Source organism: Hetaerina americana, unplaced genomic scaffold (genome assembly GCF_022747635.1).
Source record: "Hetaerina americana unplaced genomic scaffold, ioHetAmer1.1.p SCAF_80, whole genome shotgun sequence".
Classification (NCBI taxonomy): Eukaryota; Metazoa; Arthropoda; class Insecta; order Odonata; family Calopterygidae; genus Hetaerina; species Hetaerina americana.
In genome coordinates this window covers 1,257,822-1,285,735 of record NW_027287428.1, presented here as the reverse complement: position 1 = coordinate 1,285,735, position 27,914 = coordinate 1,257,822, and the positions used below count along the sequence as shown (strand labels likewise).

The window sequence follows — 27,914 nt, the reverse complement described above, 5'->3', positions numbered from 1 at the left end:
GGAAAAAATTTCAAAAGAAAATAACATATACCTTCAGTTTTTAATAGCACCTGTCAACTGAAAAAATGATCATTGCTCTCAACTAAAAAAAAACATGCACTTAATGAGCTTAATGTTTTATTTTATTTTTGTTTCCACATTACAATATGTCGATGCTTTCAATTCCTCTCGTCATTTATAAAACTGATCTATTTAATGAACAAATGAAGACACATGGATAATTTTTAGTGCAAAATCGATTGAATTTTTTAAGACATTGAAAAAATAACTTCATTCAAAACTCTCATATTCTCTCAAAATTCTTAACTTTATTGCAGATAATCTTTATCGCTCGTTAATCTAAATTAAGTCCAATTGATAATGAAAAGTACCAAACTTGATCATAAAGATATCATTGTAAAGAACTTCTCTTTTTGGATAAACAGGTTAACCACGAATGATAGTTAGAAATCAATCATTTCACTTTCAATAAGCAAGAGAGATACGAAAAGGAATGTTTTTTAGATGTCTTACAAACACATACTAGCCTGTACATGTACTTTCCACATCAACATCAGAAATAACAAAAGAATTATTCACTTTAAACAGTTTAGAGCCTTTTGTTTGGATTGGCAAAACACTCTGAGCACAAGTTCATCTACGCCTTCTCTCATGTTGCCGACATGGTCGACCCCTACCTCTCCTGGCACATTCCCTACACCCAGAAGGTCTACCTCCAGAAGAGCTAGAGGAAGATCGTGATGAAGATGAGGAATGAGGCCGTCTCCCATGCCTCCTACGACTAGTGCTCCTCCTCCTGTCACCACGGTGGCCACTGCGACTTCTTCGACCACGCCTACTACTACTGCGACTGATGCGACGGGTTCTTTGCCTCCTGTGGCTACGGCTTCCTGGTGATGATGATGAGCGTGAGGAGGAGCTTGAGGACCGATGCCTCTCCCTGTTGCTGTGCTTACGCTCCCTACTCAGGTCCCTCCTGCGGTCCCTTCCATGATCCCTTCCCCTCTCCCTCTCGTGCCTTTCCTTGCCCCGATCCCTCTCATGCTCACGCCTTTCCTTATCCTTCTTTGCAACATCCTCCTTGTCCTTTGGTCTATCCTTATCTTTCTTTTCTGAGTCCTTTCTCGCTTGGGTTTTGTCAGATACACCTTTAACCTTGCCATCCTGCTTACCCTTTAATGGACTGGCATCTTCCTTGTTCATTTCACTCTTCTCTAGCAACTCTCTCAAAGATTCAGCACGGTCTTCATCTCGCAGCTGATCCAATCCCACACTTGCAATCTTTGGAGCCTTTTCTTCTTCTCTCATATGGTCATCATGGACTATTGGTGCCTTGCTCAGTGGTGTAAATGTAGAAGGTGGCTTTTCAGGGGTAAAACTGCGAATATCTCCTTTGGAAGGCAAGTCACCTAATTCTAAATTACCTCTTTCGTCTGATGAATGATCTACCTCAATGCCAAAAACTTCCGTGCTTGCACCCTTTTCACTTCTTACACATTCCAGGCGTGAGATTTCACCCTTCACGCCATCAGTTTTAACTTCATTCTCCTTGGTTTCAATATCATCATTTCTGCCATTCGCTGGCTCTTCATCAATGCTAGTTGACTCATTGAAATTCCTGTTGTGCTCTTCATTGAGGCCACCTTTAACAGAAGACACTTTTGTGCATGGATCATTGCTATCTGCTGACTTTGTAGCACCTTCTCCAGCTCGTATGGATTTCTTTTCTACCTTATGGGCATTGGCTGTTCTAGAGTCATCATCTTCCCGTTCAGACTGAGCACCATCCATTGTCTCATAATCTAAAGCATTATAATCAACAGGGCCAGCAACACTACCCTCTTCACATTCACCCTCAGACTTCCCAGTCTCTGACTGAGTTGCACCAATGTCAACATTTTCGCCCTGATCCTCATCTACATTTGTTAAAGATGGCACATCAGGCACAGGTACTGGTTTTGGACTTGATTGCGAAACTACAACTACCACACTCTGCTTGAAAGGATGACCATGTGCATCAATTCCAATGAGTTCACTAACTTTCTCTGGTACAGCAATAGAATCATCATCCCTCATTTCACCCTCTTCCTCCGAGGATTCTGCCTGGACAGGTGGCTTATCTGGAGGGGCATAATCTGATGTAACGTCAGATCTAGATATGAAAAAAATGATAAGGGTCAGTATTAGTTCAATAAAATTGATGAAATCATACATCCAGCTAAAATTTCTATTTGCCTCACCATCGCAAGCAATGATAACCCTTAAAATGAGTCATTCCTATTTTTAAGAATGATTGAAAATATTTTCATTGTGTAAGCTCGCCAATACATTACTACAGAAAGCAAAAAATAATTAATTCACTGGAATAACATTACATTTTGCAGGGAACAATTAAAGCTAATATAGCAATTCCACAATTAATTGCTTGGAATTTTTAATTTTGGCATTGCTGTTTCTGTTATCTATGCAATGGAGAAATTCTGAGTAATGGGTAAAACAATGCCAATTAAAGCCAATATATCACCTGCAATCACTACAATTCTAAGTTAGCTCAAAAATTAATCTTCAATTATAGAATTTTTTTAAAAGTAATCCAAAGAATATGCAGTTGTAGACTGGTTTTATCAGAAAGCAGTTATGATTTCTTTTAAGTTTTGACAAAACCTGGTTATTAAAAATTCAATGAATGCAGCCATTTCATGGTCTTAAGGAACTGAAATAAGGGTAGTAGATATCAACCTGATAATTACCTGATATATTAGCAGTAATAACTAATTCATCACTCAAAAAAATATGACTAGATGGGAGAGTGACTTTCAACAAAGAGTATATTTATAAAAATCTCTTAAGTTCAAATGCTATGAAGGATTTCTTCCAAATGTTTATATAGGTTTTTTGCTGTTGGAAATGATTCTTATCTTCTAGGTGTATCATAAATGATTAACAGACAGGAATTCTTTATGACACTCTGACGTATGAACACATCCAAATATTAATCAAAGTATGCACTAATCAGTTTTAAATTCCATGCTTCAAATAACATGAACATTGAGTAAAAATTAACTTATTATGAGTTCTTTCATTAATTTTCATCAAGGAGGCAAAGAGAAACTATGATTGAATAACAAAAGTGTTCTCAGAGAATAAATATAATGTGTGTCATAAAACTCAATATGTTACACTCATAAGGATTAATTTTACAATTATTATGATTATCCTAACGGCAATGATAGGATTTTTATGGACCCAGGTGCATATATGTAAGCACTGCTACATATCCAAGCGCACCTTAACATGACACTTAATACTGAAACACCATACATCACCATAAACCATTAAACCCCTTTTATTTTGTCTCAATTTCATCCAACACACTGAATCTTTTTCTCTCTCTCCTTCACAAGTTACTTTCTATCCTATCTTCAACATTAAAATGTCATGCAATATTCCCATCATCAACATTTTCTGCCTGATTTGAACTTCTCTTAACAACCTTCACTCTTCCCAAAAAGGACCGCCACTTTTTTATTCTTTTTCTTGGTCAGTTAGTTTTTCAAAATTCAAAAGCCTCAAACAATTTCTGTTGAGCCAGAGGGTTGGAGGGAGGCAACAACTAGGTTCCAGAGTTCCAATAACTCCCTCAACATAAAAAAAATTTGCAATCTTCTGTTAACATCTTTCCTTAAGCCTTTGTTGTCAACTGTCTCTTTTGGAAAAGCCACAAGTAATTCATCTTTATGTTCTAATCACTAAACCAATCTAGCCTAATATACTTTCTCCATAGGTTAACTGTCTCCCTCCCTTAGTTTGCCTTCCAGTTTTAGAGCTAAATATAAGTCTTCCTATTTCTTCTGAAGCTCATTACTATTTCTTTCATGCCATTGACTAATCTCTGACAACAAAATTGGCTCTGTAATGTAATCAGCAATGATTTTACTCCCTAGAATGACTGCCCACTAAGATTCTTACTTCCAGCCTTCACCATGCCCCCTCTCACCATTTCTTCCATGCACATGTTGAAAAGAGTAGGTGCTAATGGACAGCCCTGTTCTAATCCTCTGCTTATTACTGTCCATTCCATTCAGATCCTACCCCTTACGTGCACCCACATTGTCTGAAACATGTAATAAGTCACCTATCTCTTCAGTTCACACCTCTCTTCTATATACGAGTTGTTTTTCAAAAGTAATGAGAATTTTATAATTTGGCATAGAGCACCATGAGTTCTGGCCACAAGGTCAAACGACCAATAAAGAGAACTTCTTAAAATTTCAACACCATTGAGAACTCCAGCTACCACAGTGAATATAAGTTCATTTACAACATAGCTGCAGCCATTGCTCGGGAAGAGAGCCAAACAACAGTCAGTAATTTGTTAGACCGATTACTCATACCTCATGATCGAGTGTTTACCATTCTGCCATAACTTGTACATAAGAAATGTCCATGTAAGATAGGTGCCAAGATTGTTAATGCCTGAGCAAAAGGTGATGGAAATACAGTTGTGCCATAAGCTACAGTATCTGACGAGAACAATGGTAAGACCAACCATCATTACATCATTATTGGTGATAAGAGTTGGCTTTACCACTATGATCCCATAAGTAAACAGATGAGCACATCACGGAATGCAGTGCAACCAATGGGGACTACTTTGAAAAGGAGCACCATAATTGAGGATGGTAAAAAATCTTGCTAAATAAATTATGATGATTCTTTATTGAACTGCTCTCAGAGCAATAAATTTATTCTCATTCTTTCATGACTAGCCTTCATATATCAAAACTGAAATTCATGCTGTGAGTCCAAAGAGTTCAGTTTTCCATTTATGAAATATTAAAGGGTAAGTATATATCAATAGGCAAATGAAGTCAGCTTCCTCAGGTCACATGGACCATTGATAAGTATGATTTTCCCATTTTTCAATCCAACATGTCTTGAAAACAATATCTTTATTAGACATTTAGTGAAGAGGTTATGAAAGTTCATAATCATGCAAATCTGATAGTCTAAGTATCTCGGGATTGCTCCACTCATACTATTTATGCTTAAGATGACTAACACACATTATCTGCTCCCTGGTGAACCAGTGCATGACGAATGCATGGAACATGCATTAACTCACACAGGAATGTTATTTCCTTAAATCCTTTTAGCCCCATCCCTGCCTGCCTCCCTTATCACTTCCTCTTAGGCAATATAAGCAGCAGCCACCTGCACACACTGAGGATGATTTTCCCAGTCCCTCCTCTGGCGGGATGTACCAAGCTACTGGGTCCTCACTAAATAAGGACTCATGTCTCAACTAAGAGGATGAGTGGAACCCAAGTCCCCTGAATTCAGTACATCTCTCTCAATAAACCTAATCGTATAACTGATTACATTATCTCACTGATTTAAGAAGCTGCCACTGAACCAAGAAATATTCGCTGAATATATGCTGAACTCAGAAACATAGTAACTGATTATTTTTTTGCACATGGGTAACAAGGTCATCGAAATGATTACAGGGGTGTTCTTTGAACGCTATTCCCCCTACAATTTTGTGTTTTAAGTTTCCATTAGTTGGATGCCGAAGGCCAGGGGCCAGAACACAAGCTTCCTACTGATATCTCACAACCTTAAGATCTAATCAGAATATCTCATTTTAGGCAGGAATTACAGGTTCAATTTTCTTTCACAGGACTACTATTCGGGCAGACCTTAATGTCACTTATTTTGAAAGGCCTAAGTAGTTTTATATACATTTAAGAATTAACATAACCCTGAATGATGTTGATGACAACTCAAATTGCAGAGTCATTATTTTATTAGGAGCTCCACTGAGGTACTTACATGGAATCAACTACCAAATCTCAAAAGGCCACTAAAATTTAAAAGGAAAAGCTTTACCCTTTAGTTGCATTTATTGCATTTGGATTTTCCAACATCTCTCGCTCCTGATGCCTCTTTTTCCTTTCCTCCTCACGGCGCTTGATCTCCTCCTCTCTCTTCTTGCGCTCCTTTTCCATTTTCTGAAAATAAAAGAAATGAAAATAATTGCAAACAATTGTCACTTTAACTTTTATCAAGATGCATAAAACACCCAATTAAAGAATTTATGGCAGTTTGCTTAGCTTTCCATCATTTTATAAAATAGCTAAGAAGCATCACACATACGACACTACATTCTAGAGCTAGCCCAATATATTGTGTATCTTCCAATGCTGACTCTGCCAATAATTCTTGACAATATCTTACCTTATATGATAAGAAGAACTTTCCAGTAATAAAGAATTACAGATTAGAAGATGTGAAAGGTTTGTGAAAGTTAGCATTCCAAGAGAAATAATCGTTGAGGTTATTTATAAGAAAAGGACTGAGGTCATTTGGGAGGTGGTTAGACAAAGGTGAATGGTGAACAAGGAGGGAGAATGCATGGAACTGTTAAAAACTGTTCGCCGACCCCGGTGGCGGCGGGGTAACGTCCTCGTCTGCCATTCCAAGGGTCGTGGGTTCGAGTCCCGCCTGGGTGAGTTTTCCTCCACCTAGGGCTTGGGTGTTTCTAAATGTTATCATTGTTATCGTTGTTAATAGTTCGATGTAAAGGCCAGAATGCGCTGTTTTCTTGTATACCGAATAAATAAATAAATAAATAAATAAAATAAATAAAAGGGTCTCAAGGATGTGGTAGGCTGCCTATTCAGTGCTCAAGATAACCCCAGTTGGGCCTTAACTATATAATCTCTTCTCATGGTATTTTACAAAAGAATATTGAAGGTCATTATTTTTACATCTTACTTTTCCCCAGATGAAGTGCTGTTTAGCAATAAAAATAGTTCACAATCATAAAAAACCTTGCTCCCAACAATTAATTCTAGACTAATACAGTACTACAAAGAAAGCATAACAGAGGGAAGTATTCAAATAAACATAAACCTACATTAAAGGATAAAACATGGATGAAACTAAAGAAGAATTACATTGCCAAGAATTTATCAAGAGAGATTATCTAGAAAAATATTTGCATTTTTATTAACTGATTTAGTTGTATGCCAGTTAGGGCAAGTAAAGAATTTCTATAAGAAGCCTGACTAAGAAAAATGAAAATAGGTAACCAAAGAGTTAGATACTTATGAAAAATTAAGCAGGCAATTCAAATAGAGGTCAGTTATTTATAGCATTTGAGTTAATGAAATTTAGATTTCATACACATGAAATAGGATCACATTATTAAATTGACTTCATCATCATCATTTTAGATTCTTTCCGCAGAGCGAATTGTACTTAGAAAACAATACAAAGATAACCTAATAACAAATTAAAGGATAGAAATTCAATTTATGTAATCTTTTTGATTATACATATGTAATTTATATTTGTATGTGACTTTGGCAACAAAGTACCACAGAAACTATCAAAGAGGGCAATTCAAATTATTTAAATACTTACTCTTCAGCTTAATTAGACTACAAACAAGAACATCGTGCAACTTCTAACACTAATTATGTACAATATCATGTTATCCAACCATGATGCAGACTGTACACCAGGTTCAGCTAAACAAATTTCATGTAAAACTCCTTAAATTCAATGCTAGGGAAATCATGATTAGGAAACTTGCAGAATGTTATAGATACCATATTTCCCACTCCATAAGATGCATTTTTTTGCCCTCCAAAATGTGCTCTAAAAGCATTCTGCCACTTAAGGGCCACAGCTATATGAGTATGTCATATAGTCACCGGGAAAAGTATTTTTTCCCTTAACAGGCAAAGCAAATTGTTGCGTTTACAACAAATTTTGATAATAATACTATTTTGAGACAGCAGTAATCAATAGAGCTTTAACAGTTCCTCAGTGGTATTTCCTAAAAATTCCCCAACAAATCACAGAAGGATACAATATAGCGCCTTTAGTTTCAGTTCACAAATGGTGCTGCTGCAAAACTTACATGCATTGGTCTATTTGGAATGTTGCCCTCTGGTGTAACGCACTGTAACAAGTTTCAACTTGTTCTCTCAAGCAGTTTGTTTACATGTATTGTTGCAGTAGATGTCCTTCATAACTGGCATTAAAATCGAAAAACTTGAATTTTGTGGGGTCATAAAATTTGTGGATGGATTAACCCCTAAGAAAATCCATCTAAAGTCAACAAAAGTGTGCAGGCACCCTGCTCCGTCAACATCAACTCTTCAAAAGTGGGCAGCAATGTGGGTCACACATCCCTCAAAGATGACTCACAAGGTCCACCCTCGTACAAAACCAAAGAACATGGGCCAAAACGCAAACAACCATGTCAAGAACTGGGTAAAACACAGGAAGAATAGGATCACTGTTTCATAAAAAAGACTTTAATAGAAGCGAGCAAATTGGCAATAGGTATGCCAATTGTATATTTTTCCGGCAAAACATTATGGTGTGAAGGATCCATGAAGAGAAATGGTCTCTGCATACATATTAGAACTACAAAAGCACAAACACTGCTAACTAATTACAAGAGAAGGTTATAGAATTCCACAAATACATCATACACTTGCGAAAAAGGAAGAGTTTTAAGATAGGAAAAATAAGAAACATGGATGATGTACCCTTAATGTTTACTGAATTTCTGGGATTCTATGACAAATAAACATTTATACACCTGCTAATTTTTTACTGTAACGATGCTATTTTCTTTCTACACAGGGTTAACATTAAAATACCTTTCTGACTAATCTAAGAGTTTTTCATTAATTCTTAATACCTTTCCAATAGCAATCCAAGAATTTTTCATAAATTCTAACTGGAAAAAACATGGTGCATCTTATGGACTGGGAAATGAGGTAACTTTTAATTCTGCTTAATAAAAATTGCCTTTATTCATGTATAATGAAAATTTATAAATCACAAAATTTCATCACCGATTTTAATTTCTGAACCCAGATTTAAAGCAAAATCTCACTCCAATTCACAGATGATATGTGGATACATATTTTTTGCATGGCTTCATTTAAACTATATATTTTTACTTTGCATAATACTTCATTACAATCTAATTTTACTAATAAATTGGTTATTGGAAAGTACTTGAATTAATTTTGTTATTGAACACGAGAAAAGCAATTGGCTGGAGCCTTAATTTGAACTACTTAAAAATGTTTTCCAGGCAGAATCGCCCTTTTGGAAAATATTTGAAATAATATGCTACTGGCTGGTCTTGATTTGGATAATTAATTCACTAATAATTGACTAATACTTTTAAATATGGTGAAAATATTGTCAGATTTGTAACAGTGAATATTTAAAAGTTATGTTATCATTTTCCTTGGGGTTTACAAAGGTTGGAAAATCAACAACAGATAGTGTTAATTACCATCGGTGACTAACACTTAATGATGAACTACTTACTGTGGTTGATACCGGTAATATTGTTAACCTGAAATTAGTAATTTTATGGATATTTCTCATTTCTATGAGCAAATTTATTCCTCAAATGTTTTGGCGTTGACTGATTAGATCCCTAGCATTTGTTCGCAAAAATATTGATGTTCATACTCTTCTTTCTTATCATAATCTCTTAAGATATTTTCGCTGTAATACAACATATAAAGATTCTGAAATATACACCTACCCCACCTGATCTCCATGCTGTATAAACCTTGATTTTATATAATGTTTGCTGTCTCCCTACAGGTATAAATTTAAGAAAAGGTATGCTTCAAGAGATGCAACCATGCATATGTTTTCACCATAAGTAGTAAAACCTCGCTTAATGAGCATCTTGCACAGCGAGTAATTGGCATAATGAGAAAAAAAATTGTTCCCGAAAACTAATCGCTTAACAGGCAACTTTTCGCACGAGTAACGAGGAGAAGGGAATTCCTGGATACATTGCACATCTGCTACAGTAGTTTGTCTCAAGCACTCGCTTCCCTTGTACCTTTGTGTGGCTATGGACCACACATTTTACTTAACTTATGCTCAAACATATTATTAGTGATTTTATACGCCAAGTTAAATAAAATTTTGTGCATAGTTTTATAATTCAAGAACAAAGGGGATACATTTATATGCTCAAAATATTTTTGAAACCCTAATCATACCATTATAACAAGAGCTTTGAGAATCCTGAATGAACAAAAAATGACATTTCATTTTTCAAAATTAAAATTTTAAGAACATTAAAACTGCACTTCGTGATGTTACTGAGGGCCAAGATCAGGCAATTCATTTTCCTCTTAAACATCATTTTGTTTAAAAATATAGACAGCAGCATGCTACATTTTCCAATACTGACATAAGCACATGATTAATTCCCAGTAATTAGAACCTACTAAATGCCATATTTACAGCAGCAGTAGAGTAAAAAGTGCTATGATCTGATGCCTGTGAATTGCTGCTAGTAGTAGTATTTAGGGGAGGCGACTGACAGCTGAGGTCATTTGTGCCATAGGGGATGGACAGGAAAGGATGAAGGGTGGAGAGAAACCCAGCGTTGGCATTAGCCTACTTGGCACCTCTTTACAAAAGGTGCCAAGGGGTCCGCAGCTTAATGTCCCATCCGACAGACGGCATACTCACGCAAAGTGGCCTCCACGAAGCACCTCAAGTAGGAATCAAGATACCTCTGAAAAATATTGAACACCGCCAGGCCCTCTGGGTGGGAAGCCAGTACGATAGCCACCGCACCATTTCGATCCCCGAATTGCTGTTATTTAACAAAGTTTTACATAGGAAAAACTTTGCCACATGAGCTTTAACTATTCAGATCCTCAGTCTCCAGTCAATACTTGATATTATATATAAAAACCAAATTTATCCATTATCATGAATACATTACTTTTTACAATTAAATATATTGCTGCGTTGCTCTTACCTCATATTCGCTGAGTTTGATGGTTCTACTCTGAGCTTGGCGCCAATGTGGTGGTGTAACACTTCGAGAACGACTGCGCGATGGAGTGCGATATCGCTGTTGGATAAAAAAGCAATACATTTTAAACTCGCCCTTTACCATCAATTTCCATTCGTCAATGGTGGTTGGTAACATCCTTTCCGGCAGGGTGATTCAGCAAATAGTATTTAGGGTTAGAGTGCCTCTAACCATATCCTTAACCAAGGGAAACATACAGAGATTTAAACGAGGTAGGACCACAAGGTGACATGGGGGATTTAGGATGACTCTCTTCACAGAGAGATATCCAGTGGCCACTCTATGGAAGCTATACATATCTTTAATGAAATTGCAAAGGCAACTAAAATTAATGCTAAAGTTACATTGAATAAGAATAAAGCTTGAATGCAAGATGTTTTAAAATGTCAAGCCATATAACTTCCCTTTTCAAATGTATCACATTGAGTTATTTACATTTTTACTTGAATGATTGCATTGACATTTCACTATATCAAGATATATTGATGTTCTACAAGAGAATCTCACTGTAATAATTAACTAATAATGACTTCTTAACTTAGGGAATTCAATACCTAATAAACATAACATGAACATTCTTCTCCAGATCATTTTCATACTTGCAAAACGACAATAAATGCACAGATTGATAAAAAGATCTTATATTTACCATTGTATAATAACAAGATAAAATAATAATAAATAAACAATAACAATGATACAAAAAACATTTTGTGAAAAATAATACTTGATTACTCCAAACTCGAGTGTCTCACATTCAGAACATTAGCTTAGACAAATTGTTTAAGAGATCAATAAAACTATTCTATAAAAAGATTTAATACCAACACAACCAATAGGAGCAACTTTTACTGACATTAGGAAAGCTTGAAATGGTTAATATTCAATTACCATAAGGATGACCAAACCTTGGGAATTATACATAAAAATAAAAAAATAAATTCAATTCTCCATAAGGCTGTTTGCTCAACCTTATTTTACCTGTTGCCTTACCTAATCACAAAGAGTATTACTCAATGAATATCTCCAAGGTCTCCCACCCTATGATATCAAGGTCATGGATACATAGGGTTTCTAAAGTAAGTTTATTTGAGGCCTATACTATACTTAGGCTCATAATTAATTTTTCTTAGAAATAACAATCACCATACGCCGATGAATAATTAATGGCCAAAGTCCATTATTAACCCAAAATATGTCTTTAACTAAGGTCAATCCAAGTTTATTGGATCGGCAGTCACATGACATTTCTATGCTCTATTGTAATTTATCCTTCTTATGCAGGTCACCAGCATAACAAGGAGGCTGCTCAGTAGATAATACTACGAGACCATTATAAATAACAGTTAAGGCCAAAGAAAGATGAAATTTGTGAAACAGAACAAGGCACTGAAAACATTGGAACTATAAAAATAGTAGAGTACTTTCACCTGCCAGAGAAAAATCTAGCAGATTTAGAGGGACAGAAGCTAAATGAATATTTCACATATTAATTCAGCGGAGATAACAGTATTATTTCATATTATTAAGTGATTTAAACAGAGATAAAAGCTATCATGCAAAAATCACTAAAAAGTACATGGGTAAAACAGCAACTAATGATAACAAGCCATGGGCTACTAGAAAATTGGAAAGAACGTGCCCGCATCTACAATTAGGTTTTAAATTATATAATATCCAATAATTCTTTAAAAACATTTAGAGATGACTCTTGAGATTCTTGAAAAGAATTCTTTGCTGTTTTTAGTTTCTTTCTTTTCATGCTGCCTTCAACTACAGCTCTTTTCAATTGAACCTCTTTCAGCTAAACACAGTGGAAACGAGATGAGACAGTGAGATTCTGTAGTTAGTTATTTCCTTTTTTGAAATTATAGGATCCACATTGCTAAGAATTTTTACTTTCTCTTCAATGGATAGAATTTCCTCTTCAGCTTTATATTTTTAACTTGCAGCCTGAAACAAAGATGCCTATACCAATATGGGGAAAAAGATGTGCAACCAATCATCATTTTTGTCCCCATAAATCAAGTTTCCTGCCGTGTTCTTTCATTTCTTTCTCACAATTTGCATACAAAATACTGATTTGGTGAGGTACAGCATAATTCTTCAATTATGATTACATTTCCAAATTTAAATTCTTAGAAGAAAGCATAAACAGTGAAGCTCACACACATCCAATTCTCAATGTCATAGCCCTTGAAATGCTAATGGCTTTAAACTAGAGAGTAGTGTGGGGAGGAGTCTATCTATCTATTACTAAAAGGATCATAGCAAGGTGCTCGTACAACAAAAGACATTGAGGATATTTCCAATTTTTATCCATTTGGAATAGAAGTTGAAAAAAAAAAGGTTAAGCTGTGAGATGAAATAACCTGACAAGTAAATTTTTAAGGATCTGTAGGGCTAATACAAACGATTAATGGCAAAAAAGCCTGCAATCTTACAATAAGCAAGGAAAAAAGTCTATAGTCCGGATATAATGAAATTATGTTATTGCACAAAGTGAAAGGCTGGTTCCCTCAAATTCATTTTAAGCAAATTTCTCTGTATTTTGAAATACACCATGCCACTCACACTACACTGTAATAACCATTCCAAATTCAATTTGTAATAACTATTATTACTGATAATCGAATGCTTAAGGTAGGATTTGAATGGGCACAAGCTACCGAATGGTACAGCAACGATTCCCTTCTCTCTCCCTTAACAAAGCACAACCTGACATCCAACATCACAATATGTAAGACCCTCTACTAATAGGATTAATTCCTTTCTCCCTTCATTCTGTCTAACATCCTTATCCTATTCCTGCCCCCTACTCATTTGCTTAAATTTCTCCCCTATATTACAGTCTTTTGATTACTCCCAACAATCCCCTCTTTCCTCCCCCAACAACATAACTCTTCCACATGTTTTATTTTCAGTTGACTTCCACTTTTTCCATCCTTCTCTCATGGCTGACTGACATACTACAGGCTTGATCATCAGCAAACCTGATTTTATGAATTCCCCAACTTTCATTCCTTCTTCCAATAATTCCCATTCCTCTTTCACAATTTTCTTGCAATACAAGGTTTGTATAGAAAGTATATAGAAAAATTCTTTCCTGACGTGACTGTACGTCGCTGTGCACTCGCACTGTTCAGGCTCTGTGGCCTGACTTTCAGCAAATGCCAAGGGCGAGCATTCATTCAGGCTAGATCATACTTTTAAAGGACCCCAGTCAAGTACCATGGTGCAAGTGCAAAATTCGGCAAATGATTGAACAGTGGGATGCCATTATATTTTGCAATAAACTGGGGAAATTGGCAATGGAAATGCTGGGCATGATTTTCCAAATGTTCAAGGATGAAAGCATGTCACAAATTGCAGTATTTAAGTGGCACAAGCTCTTCAAAGATGGACGAGCTCAACGCTGGATGGCCGCCCACATCAAGAACCAACAACAATAAGCTATGTGTATGTGTGCATGAAATGCTGAATTCAGACCATCTGTTAAGTGTTCGCATGATCATGTTGGCATAGAGAAAATGACAGTGCAAACCATCATCACTGAAAATTTGGATGTGCGAAAGATCTGAGACAACTAGTTTCAATGCATGTGCTTTTTTTACTAAAGTGATCCACATGGATTTCTACTAAGTTAAGCCTGAAAACAGAAGATTACCTTAATGCCTTTTTTATCTTGGAATCGAGAAAGCCCGAACCTAACCTATTTTCATTTACATAATATTCTCTATGTCTACCGTTGTTGGCCTGATTTCTTTACCATACAATTCTCCTACGAGTTACTTCCACCTATCTTGGATTTCCCTTGGTTCAACTAATATTAACTTATCTTTGATTATTTGCAACAATTTTTCCTTCTTACTTCGTGACAGTTTTTAACATTCTTATATAGAGTACCAATTTCACTCTTCTTCTGCAAACTTTCCATATCCTCGCACTGCATTACCCACCAAGATTTGTTTGCTCTATTTAATAGTAAATTCTCCACTAGATAAGTTTAATAGCATGACCCGGATGTATTACATCTTCATTAAATTCAGTAGCTTCACACGTGATGTGGTGGAAGTCGAACATAATGAATAACTGATCGAAGCTTTTTTCCACTTGATAAAATTTTGATTTGATTAAACCTGATGATGATGTAACACATTGAAACCCAGTCATAAAATTAAAAAAAATTTATAAAGTGGAAAAGTGCTTCAATCAGTTTTTCATTATCATCATTCAACTTATCTAGAGGAAAATTGTTACTATTTTTTCTTCATTACGTTCAAATTCCAGCACATCGTGCCTGAAACTACTCAATTTTGCTCCATTTGTTAACCACCGCAATTTAATAACTAACTCTTTATACTTCCTTTTATCAAACTCTGTATTTACATTCTTCCATTTCCTTCAATTATCTTTCTAATCAACTTGTTCGTAATCCATTGTTTCAGTAGTTTCTATGGGACGCGACCAATAGCTGCCATTTATGCCATTAGGGATGGATGGGAAAGGAAGAGTGGAGAGAAACCTGGCATAGGCATTAGCCTACTCTTAAAACCAGGTGCCAAGGAGTCCATAGTTCCCATCCCATCTGACGGACATCATACTCACTCAAAGTGCTCTCCACAAAGCACCTCAAGTAGCGATTGGGATATCACTGCAAAATATTTGTTGTCTCCAGGATTTGAACCCCGGCCCTCTCGGTGGGGAGCCTGTACGTAAGCCACCGCAACATCTCGATCCCTGTAATACATTGTTTCCTTGATAATTTCATAATTATTGTTCCTATAGTTTCGTTTGCAACTTTTGATATCCATTTTTTATTTCTTCCCATTTTTCCTCCGTAGCACATAGTTCTCTTTCCTCACTCATGACTTTCTCTACAGCCTACTGGTACTCCTTCCTTATTAATCCAGTTCATGCTTTTATGTTCCAATTCCTAAAGAGTTATCCCTGTTTAAAGTTTTGAATCGGACTCTACACTTCATACCAAATCATGATCCGAGTTCATATCCACTTCCAGGAAAAAGGGGGAATCAAGTATGTTGTTCCTCATCTATCCCCAATGAAAATATAGTCTGATATCTCCCCTAATCCCCATTCATTATCCATGTGTGCCTCACTCTTTCGTGGTGCCTAAACCATGCACTCATTTTGATTAACCCCTATCATCTGCAGCAATATCGCTTTATCCATGCATTCATTCCTTGTTCTGAAACTGCAATCCCCCACCTCATCACCATCTCTTTATTTACCTACCGTCACTTTCCAATCCCCTATCAATATCAAATATTTCCCTTCATGAACGCCAACGATTATCTCCTCTAACTGATCATATACCCCATCAACCTCTTCATCCCTTTTTCATTCATTCATGATTGCTTGGTGTCATGTATACCTGAACAATGACCCAGTTCGTCAGTTCAACTTTCACTGCTACTTATAATATTCTACCAGTTACTGGCTCTACGTAAATTGCTCTTCTTCTCCTCTTATTATTCAATATTATTGCCACTACTCATTGGCTCTCACCCCCTTTGCAGTATATTACCAACGATCACTCCAGCAATCCCCCCTGTCCTTCTATCTCACCCCAGTCAAGACCGTAAAACGTCTATACTTCCTTTTCCCATCTCTCTCTTCTTGTTCTCTAATGTTCCAGTCTTCAATATTGTGCTAACATTCCAAGTTCCTATTCTAACTTATTTTGTCTTCTGGGCTGCTGCTTTCAGATTTACATTGCAATGGTTTTGTGATGACCACTGAAGCCTTGCTGCTCCCGCCGCTGAACATGATACTCGACCGATTGGGCTGAGTCCCGTACTTGCCAGGACTCATTTTCTTTATTGTGCTCATCATTATATTTCAGGGATAATTAACTCAGGTGGTTTACCATTGCCTTCCTCAATAATAATGTATGATCTGGTGCTTTCCGGGCATTTAAACTTAGTGAAGTTTTGAGAAAACTTCATTCCACAATGGTATTTTTAACTGGGGTCGGACACCTTTGCAGCCACCCTAATGAGGAACTTCGACCTATCTGGCATGGGTGGCCCTACCAGGACCAATTTTCATTGCTCCCACCAGCACAGCTCTAAGCATCATCGGAACAACCTAACCCCTGCACCATGTCAAGGATATGTCAAGGATGTCAAGGAGAATTTGAAGTAACGTAATCTCCAAAATATCACAGGAATCTAAACTCCATCACATGCATCAGCAGGGAAAAGGTTTAGAAGAATTAGATTGATAAATTAACAAGAAAATATGGAGTGACTATAAGAGCTAAAGTCAGTCACAATAAACATTCAATGCTTCGTAATTATAAATAGGCCTACCACTTATAATACATTCCAGATGGACTTGGTCACTTACAAAAACCCCACGGCCTTTGATGACTCGTCCACTCTTGGTTACGCCACGGATCCTTGACTTCTTTCTCTTCCCATCACGGCGCTCATCCTCCCACCGTGGCTCATCCCCTCCTCCTCTTCGGCCATCATCCCCTCTCCTCCACTCATCCCCCCTCCGCCGATCCATGCCCTTCCTCTCATCCTTCTTCTTCTTGGGATCTTCACGGATCCTTTTCTCATCAGCCTTCTTGGACTTCTCCGCAGACCTCTTTGTACCTTTCTTCTCTTCATCTTTCTTGCCTTCAGAATCGCTGCCAACTGCTCTGAGAAGAAACTTGTTCATGGGGATGTCAGGGATCTCATCTGCTTTTATCTTGGTGACGGTGACCAATGGATGCAGCTCTCCAGGCTCCAAATCCTCACTCTCATTGGCTGAGGAGGTTGCATCCTTCTTTCTGTAACAAACCATGCAATGCAACCGTAAATTTACTGAATCACCAAAATAAGCAGGGATTTGAGGGAAAAATGCGAGCAAAACAACTCTTTATGGATCACATCTTCTCAACTTAATACCTGAATTTTGCAGTTCAGTAGTTCCATAGTGATACCTGAACCAAGAAATCTACGAAGATTGAAGCTCAGCTAGCTTTAGTCATCAATTAGTTGTTAATGTACTTAAACTTTTGTATCTTGATATACTTTCAGCTTATTAATAACAGGAAACCAAACTCCCAAATTAACACTTGTAAAACAATGAAAAGTTTCCAAGCATCTTGCATTTTCATTTTTCAAGTAATCAAGACCTGAAAAATCTTCTATAGGCAAGGAAGTATACATTAAGTAACCCAAGAATCATTCTTAACAGAGACAATACATGTAAAACACCCGAACTCAAAATAGCCTGTATTTTTAAAGCAATGGTTTCCTTATTCTTCCATTTACAAATTCCAGTTCCAAGATAAAGTTAAAATTATCAATTTCAAAAAGAACCTATTTAATTTTGTACGAAAATGAGAATCGCCAATAAAAAAATTATTTTACTAATTTTCAAAAATTATAAAAAACATTTACATACTTGTATAAATTACATAAAGATACATACTCGTTCTTGAAAATGAAATTTTAATTCAGAAGAATCTTGACTTGCACTGCATGAAAGACATTTTAAGATGGTATTAAGGCCTGCATACATACCAAGTTAGATTAATTAATGTAGACAAAATATCAATATTAAATAATATTCCAAATTAAAAATGGAAACAGAACATTAGAAATATAGAACAGGCCAGATGATGGTACAAAATGATAAATGTTAGTATCGGACATTAAGCAGATCTTGGGGCATCGGTTAAGAAATTTTACCCAATGGGCATTAAGAAAAACTTATTGAAATGTTCAAATATCCACACAGCAATAATTGGCATTCTAAATTTCTTCAGGTATTTTTAACTTAGGAGTTCTAAGGAATCAATCTTGTTGTGCAGTAATTTAGAAAGAAAAGATATGCTATAAATTGTTCAACATTAAAGCAAGGAGGGGAGATTTAGTTGAGGTAACATTTCATGATAGATATAAAGGTCTTTATTAAAAATGAATTTGAATGCAATTTTGCACACAAATTTTCTTTGAACACGTTTGAAGTATTGTATGGATACAAAGTTTGTAGTAAGGTGACCAAACAGTAGAACAGTATTCACCGAGTGGCCTAACTAATAAGATTAGCAGAACTCTAAATGGCTTTATATGATTAAAGTTTTTAGTGTCGGAAGATAAATCCAAGCAATTTGTACGCTTTAGATTGAACAGAGTTATTGTTCATAGAATTTGAGCATTTGAATTTAGATGATTTTTGGTCAATTTTTAAAGTATGTTTAATTTCAATTTTTTATCATTTTCTATAATTGACATCCCCTATCACTGGGAGACCATTTTTCTAAACGTGTAAAATTTTTAAACTTGACTTAAATATCAGAAGATACCAAAAACTACAATAATTGCAATAGTTAGCACCAAAGGTTTCTCCTACATAATTCAGTTATATTTAACATTAATTTTAAAGAGTATTTGGATTTAAAAATAATACCCCATAATTTCAATGATTGAAATACTGGCCTGTTAAGAGGCATTCATTGCAATGCTTGGGTAAAAAACCTCAGAATAATGCATAAAATATGCTGTCCTACTGTGTGTGCTACATACTGTTTAAAGTACTGTGTATCCACATAAGAGGTAATCAAGATTTTCTTCATAAATGAAATGCAAATAAAGCAAAAAAATTTTAGGGGGTTACATTGAATAAAGCAAAATTACTTTCACTAAATTCATAAATTTAACGTAAATATAAAAGAATTTTTAAAATAATTTTTTTTTAAGTTATTAAATTATTTCCATAATGTTATAAGAAACAAAGGAAAGGATGCGACATATTTATGATACGAATTAGCCTTAGGATGATTTTTAAACAAGAATTGCATAATTGAGCACTCCTATTTTGTCAAACCATAATGTGGGAACACCCATAATCTGGCAGCGTTGCAAAAATGATGCCATGCAAGTATGAAAAATTAACATTTCACAAACACCACCATTTTTTTCTTAAATGAGGTAAAATTCTGCCATAGAGAAGGAATTAGACATGAGAAAGCCATCCATCGAGCATTTCCAGTACCTATTTTAGGACTGATACAACTCACTTCCTACAACACATAATAGACAAAAATACTGAAGGAATTTTTAAAATATCAGAACAAAATTGGTGCACCACACCAGGAACATTAGGGAACTGAATGTGTTAGAGGATATAATATATTTCAGATATAATGCAACACTACAGGACAGATGCAGTAAAAAAAAATGGGGCACCAGGAATATAAATCAGAAACAGGGAAGAGTTAGTTTAAAAGTTTGGATGGAAATGGAATGAAAATGGAACGGCAATGGAAATGAAATAAACTTGCCCCTCATAAAGTGAAGCACATGCACAAAGGGAAGCATGCACAGTCAACAGAGCTTCATATGAATCCAATCCAAAATCGATGGAATCCAATTGTTTTTCCTTCATGCAAATATACTTCATTATGATTACTAAAGAACAATCAAACCTGGCACGCTCTTTCTTCTTCTTTTTCTTCTTTTCCTTCGCATCAGATTCTTCCTCGCTGCTGGACTCTGAGGAACTGCTGCTACTACAGCTGACTTTTTTCTTTTTCTCTGCAAGAATAGAACCAATATTGCTGTACTAAAATTTTTCGAAATCTCATTTTAAATCTCTCTTTGTGGGCATCCACAGAAAGTGGTAGTTGTAGGAGTAAAATTAACTCTTCCATTCAACTTAAAATTAAAGTATGCTAGGTGTCCGATGGAGAAAAAATTTTTATGATATGCTAATTCAAAGTTTTTGTTTGGCCTTGATATATTCTCTATATCTAAGTTATTGCATCAAGGAAATGAAATGGGGTTTTGAATTGAATGTTAATGATATCCAAATCACTCATATGAATTATTTCAACTTAAGATTATAGCAAATTTTTGAAATCATTAGACAATTCTTCAGAACAGTGGAACCTCTTGCATGGAGCATAATTTGTTCATTAATCTTTCTTTTAAGATGATACAATAATTCAGTGAAAGAATATTTATAAATTAATGTCATACACGATAATGCATTCCATGCCAAAATAAAATAATTAATCCACAAAGTTTACTTAAGGAAAACTATATACATATATATTGTGTCGTCTATTTCTCCTTTGGTGGGTGAAACAGCCCTCTGGCACCATCTCTTGACCAAAGGATGGGGCACTTGGTTGCATTAAGACACCGCAGATCTCACTGTAAATTACGTTTCCTCGATAACTCAAGTGATTAGAGCATCAGCCCGGCAAGTCAAAAGATACAGTGTTCAAGTCCTGGTGAAGGAGATATTTTAGTGCTAGTGATCTACCTAATTCTGCCTTCCCCACCTCTCCTGTGTTCATCTTTTATGTATATTCCTATTCCCAATATATATATATATATATATATATATATATATATATATATATATATATATATATATATATATATATATATAATATATATATTTATATATAACATATATATATATATGTTATATATATATAACATATATATATATATATATATATACACACACATTTATTTATATACATATATATATATGAGTGTATACACACACACATATATATATATATATATATATATATATATATATATATATATATATATATATATATATGTGGGTCGCGGTAGTCCAGTGGACTGCTGTCAGGAGGGTCCTGGGTTCAATTCCCGGGCAAGGCACACAGGGCACCTGCAGCTCCACCCAAGCTATGTGATTTTTCAGGTACCAGGTCTTCCTGGGCCATAACCGGCACAGGGAAAGGAACTGGCCCCCTACTCTGTTGGGTGAATTTCATACGCTGTCGGACTTAGTCTGGGTAAACTCTACCATCACCTACCAAATCGACCTTCGGGTTATTACTGTGTTTATGGTTTATATATATACATATATTATTAAGTAACCTACTGGTTGAGGTAGGTTTTGGATGGACACAACTATTTAATAAATATTTTGACTCATAAAAAAACACAATGTGCATATAATATCAAGTATTCACTGAAGACTGAGGATATGAATAGTTTAAGCTGATGTGGCAAAGTTTTTCCAGAGTAAAACTTTGTTAAATAGCAGCATTTCACAGGCATCGCAATTGACATCAGAATTGAATGTTAGTGAGCGAACAATGCATTGGATGGCAGAGGAGGACCTGTGATACAAGTCGTACACAATAAGGTGCGACACATGCTGTCTGAGGCTGCCAGAACAAAGTGGATTGCTCGCTGCAACCTACTATTGTGTTCTAAAAAATGAAGCTGCTAGGCGGATCAGATTCTTTTCTGATGAAATTATTTTCACCGTTGAAGAGAAGATCAACCGGAGAAATGATTGCTGGCATGCGCACGAACCCAAGGATGTCCTGATTGTTGCTCGAACAAAATTTCCAGCCAGTGTTCATGTCCTAGGTGTTGTGTCCAGTGAGGTTGATATCATGCCGCCACATTTCTTTGAAAAGGGACAAACCATCACAAAAGAAGTCCATCTGCAAATTTCAAAGAATGTCCGGAAACTGTGAATGGTAACTGTGGCCTCGGGGAGACAATATGCCTTTCAACAGGACAGTGCAAAAGTTCATATGAGTCATTTAGTCCAAAACTGGCTCTCAGATAAAATTGACATGTTCTGGTCAAAGGAGTTCTGGCCCCCGAATAGACCAGACTTGAACCTCCTCGACTATTATGTTTGCAGCGTAGTCAAAAGAGTTACCCATAAGACAAGACACCCTAATGTCGCATCTCTATGCACCGCTATCGTAGCAGCATTCTCGAATATGGACAGCACTGATTTAAATGGTGTATGCGATCAATTCAGAACAAAATTGGAGGCAGTCAATGCAGCTGAAGGGGGTTACATTGAGTAACGTTACTGTTGACAGATACCACTACTTATATGTAAAAAGATTTTAATTTGAACATTTTTAATAAATTTGGTTTTAAAGAAAAGTTTCATTTGTACGGATTTATGCGCCATGCCCAGTATACATACACAGTCTTTAGGATCACAGATCATCTCCATCTTTTCTTGAGGAATGGAGCAACTGTGAATGCAAATTTGATTTGTAAAAATGAAAAAGAATCAAAATAATTAGTTTATTATTTATGATATTTTCCTGATTCCTTGGTACAACAAAGCTGTCTAGAGACATTTTTTTGCTTACACTTAAAAATTTTGTAAAAATCCGACCATTCATTGTCAGTAAATAAATTTTATGGTGCTCTTAGCCAATCTCTTAGTAGGGCAATCCTTCATATGCATACTATGATGCAACATTTTCCTACTACCTCCATATCACATTTAGCCTGCTCTTCTTGACGGCTTGTGTATTTCTGGATAGTAAACAAGCATGGGATATCCCCATGAATATTGGCAGGATAATAATATATATTTTGAAAAGGAATGTGCATAATTAACTTGTTATAATGCTAGCAGGTATTCATTATTTCATAATTCATGTTTTCAAGGATACTTTTTATTCTCCATAAGTTGATATCTTGAAATTTTAATAAGCAGGAAGTAGTGTGAAATGACCACCTGTTGAAGGCCTCATCAATCTTAATACCTACCTATCTACATCAGATTAACTTTCTCACTTAGTGCCATGAAAAATTTACAATTAAACAGAAGTTGAGGAAAACAAAGATACTCCTATAACCTTAAAAACTCAACATATGTATAAAACAGCACTACTTCACTTAGAGAATGTTATAGTATTACATCCATCTTTAAGTTTAGTTAAATCTTTGAAACATGGATTCTTGTAAATATGCGAATTTCACCGTACAAAAATCATTTACTTTGATCAGTATTCTAGCCAGGATCATTCAATTTTCAGTCAAGAGCTTTCGCCATTTAAGCTACTTCAGGACCCTCCGATACTGCGAATTCCTAAGAGAATCCTCCTCTAGTCCTTTACTGGAGTATCATCAAATAGCATTAGAGGATGCCTTTTTGGCTTAACCAGCTAAACACTTGGCTAAAAATAGAGGAATCTGGGTTCAAATCAGAGTAAATTAAAATAATTTTTGTACCGCGAAATTCCCACATGTGTGGTGCACATAAAACTGCATTCAAGTGTGTAATGGTATGCAAACCAGTTCAGTCGCACCTGCACATTTACAAGCTTGCTACAAAAAAGGGGCCACAATTACTCAAATTTTTTCATAAATGAAGTATTTATTTAAATGTAGGCATTTGCAACAAATGCATACTTTTATACACCACTTTTTATAGATTAAATGGAAGAAAAGACCATTAGGTCTCAATTTTGCCTAAATAAAGACTTTATCTATCTATCCATTCAATATTTAGGACACTTTATTGCTAATGAGAGTTCTTGGCATTGGGAGACATTCATAACATGATTGACAGTTCCACAATAGTGTCAAGCACAGTACTCAACGAGTGGAAATTGCTTTGCACATTAAACTCTCAATTATATGTACTAATAGATGCATAAAGAAGCATTAATAATTAAAAAGAGGATTATCAAAATCCATGGAAAATATTGCCGTGATATAAACGGATAAACATGGAAACTCTAGTTTTTCATTTTGTGTTAGTTTTTTAGCAATGGAAATGACATTTTTTCGTATTTCAACCCTTTTATTAGAGTGGAATTATAGTTTTACAAGTAAACAGAACTTACATAGGTGAATAGTAGAACATATTTTCTTCTGAAAACTAAACCAACCACGTAACAAGGAAAAAACAAATTACTGGCAAGGAAGAATATTGACTAAGGATTGCTGATATAAGAATTCGTATTAGTCACATCATTTCCCATTAAAATATTGAAGTGTAGAAAGGCAAGGCCTTATTACTTGTATATTAAGAAAACAATTTATTTTTGCACCTTTAAGGAGAATATGCAGTTCTCAGGGGTAATGAATGCAAAGAAAGTAATAATGGGAGGGTACAGATATTACAAAAATGTTTCAATTAAAAAATTAAATACTGACTAATTCAAATTATGTGAAATAAAAGCACTCAATGAAAGCAGAGGTATTTCAAACTTATGTTTTTTTAAAGTATATGGAAGTTTCAAAGCATTTAAATATCCTTATGATGAATTTTTATCAAAATTTCTAGTGCTGAGTATAGAATAGCACAAATAATGTGTAGACATATAATCAATAGTTCACTGTATTTTGCAAATTGTAAATTAACCATAGCCTAAACTTGAGCAAAGTACATATTTATTCCTGAGCAATATGGTTATCATCTCAGGAAAATCCACAAACACAAATCTCATGATTTATAGTCCTTTATTATCACCTATAATTTAATGGTCTCAGGATTAACTTTTGTGAAAATACACTATTACTGAATAACTAAACTTTGTATATTTTCACATTAAATTTATTGCAGTACTGCATGCTTCAATGCGAGGTACCTTATTATATTGTCTATGCATCAAACCCAGAAGTACCATTCAACAATTGAATGCAAAAATATGAAAGTTTACATGCTCGGTGAGGAAACCATATTTAGATCATTTAACAAAAATTTACAGATGACTAAATTAAAATGTACCTTAGTACAGCATTTACTCAGGTCAAACATTCTACAAAAAAAATTTAAAAAATCTGTACTTGTATATTTTTCCTCCAAGATGATGTAGTGGTTATTTAATTGGCAGAAAACATCGTTAAAACACTGCATTTTATGCCAAGGAAGAATTTGATTTTGATCATATTCATCTTAGTTAGATTACCTTCCCTACTATATGCTTCTATAATCTGGCATTATACCCAAAGTCCCACATTGGGGCAATAGAAGAAGTACAAAAGTTTTTATTAATTTTCTATTATAAACATAGTTAAAGTGAATCAGAATTGAACTAGAGCAATACTTGACTAAATCTAAACATTAAAAATCTATATAAAGGAAAAATCATGTGACAATGTATTCTAGAATAATTTAAATAATAACGATAAATTGCCCTGAACTTATCATGAAACAATATAGAAGTCCCCAATCACTAAGCCTACATATTTTTTAGAGAAATTAAGAGAAACATCCTTCCCTATAAAACCTCAATCAACTGAATTCAACATCACTGTGTTTTACATCTGCTGCCTGATTCAAATGACAATTTCAACAAAAAGTCATTATACTAAAAGAATTTTTCACATACATATTCGTGACATGCATTGCTTGCATGTCTTTTTCCCATTTACCTATCTACTATACGTTGTCACATTACAAATGAATCGATTTCTGAAATTTTCATTTAATAAATTTTACAAATTTGTATTTGATGTTTCTGTATTTTAAGAGTTAATGCAACTGTGATATTATTATGTACTCCAGCATATTTCATTTTTGAAACTTTATCATAAAAATAAGTTTTATTTTTTAACTTTTGCTTCTTTTCCTCATACATGCCAGTCTGTATGATTAAGGACACTTACAAATCTAGTACTTGCAAAATCCTTGACACAAACCTTTAGACTTTACTCGAAGGACAAGTTCTCCACAGTTAGAAACACGTGCATCTTGGAGTGGGCGGCACATACGGTCAACAGGTAGAGCTTCAATATGGGACACCACTTCCTTCCCAGACAGCAACTGCCCAAACACCACGTGGATGCTGAATCCAGAGAGTAATTACAACTTATTAACCAATTCCTTTCAATAAAAAGTGGCTATTAATGTGCATGTATGAATAAATCTGTATGAGGTATTTTTGACTCACCCGTCCAAGTGAGGAGCTGGCTGCGTTGTACTACAACAACAAAATATGGATTAAAGTGGGATGAGAGTCCCATACATGAACAGTGGACTCAGGGCCAATGGTGGGGCCAGGTTGTTCACTAGTTAACACTGTCTACACTATACGCAGAAATAAAATGACACATAAGACCTTTTCAGTTAAAATGACCAGAGATATAAACTAAACCCTGGAAAGAGATTTTTCATAATCTTACAGAAAACTTCTTTCATACTCCACATGAGTTTAAATCACAGCTGAATATTTCGTTTACTAAGTACCTTTGATCACGAGCTGCATATTTTAACAAATATAGGTCGACTTTGGATAATTAATACTTACACGAAAAACTGTGACCCGTTTGTATCAGCCCCTCGATTTGCCATTGATAGCAGAAACGGCTTATCATGTTTAAGTTCAAAGTTTTCATCTGTCAAAAGGAAAATACTGATCAATTAATGCCCTGAAATCATATTACTAAAGAGGAAAATAAGCATGGTTGCAATTTATGACTAGAAAATTGTCAATTGCAATCGCTGGAATGCAAAATGTTAAATTACACCATATAACTTAAGACATCCAGCAAGATAGAGCAGAAGCACTCGAGCAGGCTTAATTAGGTGCAATTTCCACTAATTCTCAAATGGACAAAATGATAAACTCAACTAAAATAAAACATTAACTTCAATGAATAAACGATTCGTCAATATCATCTCACCATGAAAGGTTCCTCCATAGATAGATTCTCCTCCAGTTCCATTACCCACGGAAAAATCTCCACCTTGGATCATAAAATCCTTGACAACACGATGAAAAATTATGCCTTTATAATGAAGGGGTTTTGATGTGGTTTTCCCAATTCCTTTTTCTCCCGTACATAATGCTCTGAAGTTTTCGCATGTAACAGGGCATACATCAGAAAACAATTCAAAGACCATTCTTCCCATCGGAAGACCACCGATTTCAATGTCAAAGAAACACCGTGGCCGGTGAGCCTTTGTCACAGTCATCTCGAAGAATTGCTGAAAGAATTATCACATTCATATTAAAGTTATCACTGAGTTTAGTCGTGAAACAGATCAGCATAATGAAACTAATTTTATGTACGCTTCTTTCATTAAAAGCTATCTAGATAAGTAACATCATTTCATCGATGGCATACGAACTCACCTTTTAAACCAACTTTAAGTAATAGCAGGACCAACAAATTATGCCAGAAATTTAAATTCAACACAGAAAAACCAAGGACTCATATAGCAATATGAAATGTTCTCATGAAACCAATCGACTTATTTATATCACGTACGCATTTAACCATCA

General features: G+C 35.3%; 1 protein-coding gene across 1 annotated transcript; it reads right to left on the bottom strand.

The window, feature by feature from the left end:
* Positions 1-97: 97 nt before the first annotated feature.
* LOC139698257 (peptidyl-prolyl cis-trans isomerase G-like) lies at positions 98-27,907 on the bottom strand. The gene is made up of 10 exons (XM_071597132.1): positions 27,765-27,907; positions 27,313-27,616; positions 26,937-27,024; positions 26,580-26,609; positions 26,329-26,474; positions 20,346-20,454; positions 17,267-17,699; positions 10,838-10,933; positions 5,893-6,014; positions 98-2,152 (listed from the first exon to the last, which is right to left on the bottom strand). Exons 2-10 carry the CDS (start codon positions 27,602-27,604, stop codon positions 634-636), a joined length of 2,835 nt encoding a protein of 944 aa, XP_071453233.1. The 5' UTR covers positions 27,605-27,616; positions 27,765-27,907; the 3' UTR covers positions 98-633.
* Between the last annotated feature and the right edge of the window lie 7 nt (positions 27,908-27,914).

Coding starts and splice junctions, on each gene's coding strand:
- LOC139698257 (XM_071597132.1), bottom strand. CDS start 27,604: ATGACTGTGACAAAGGCTCACCGGCCACGGTGTTTCTTTGACATTGAA. Junction 27,025..27,312: donor CTATGGAGGAACCTTTCATG/GTGAGATGATAT, acceptor TCCTTTTGACAG/ATGAAAACTTTGAACTTAAA. Junction 2,153..5,892: donor GCAATAAATGCAACTAAAGG/GTAAAGCTTTTC, acceptor TTTCATATCTAG/ATCTGACGTTACATCAGATT.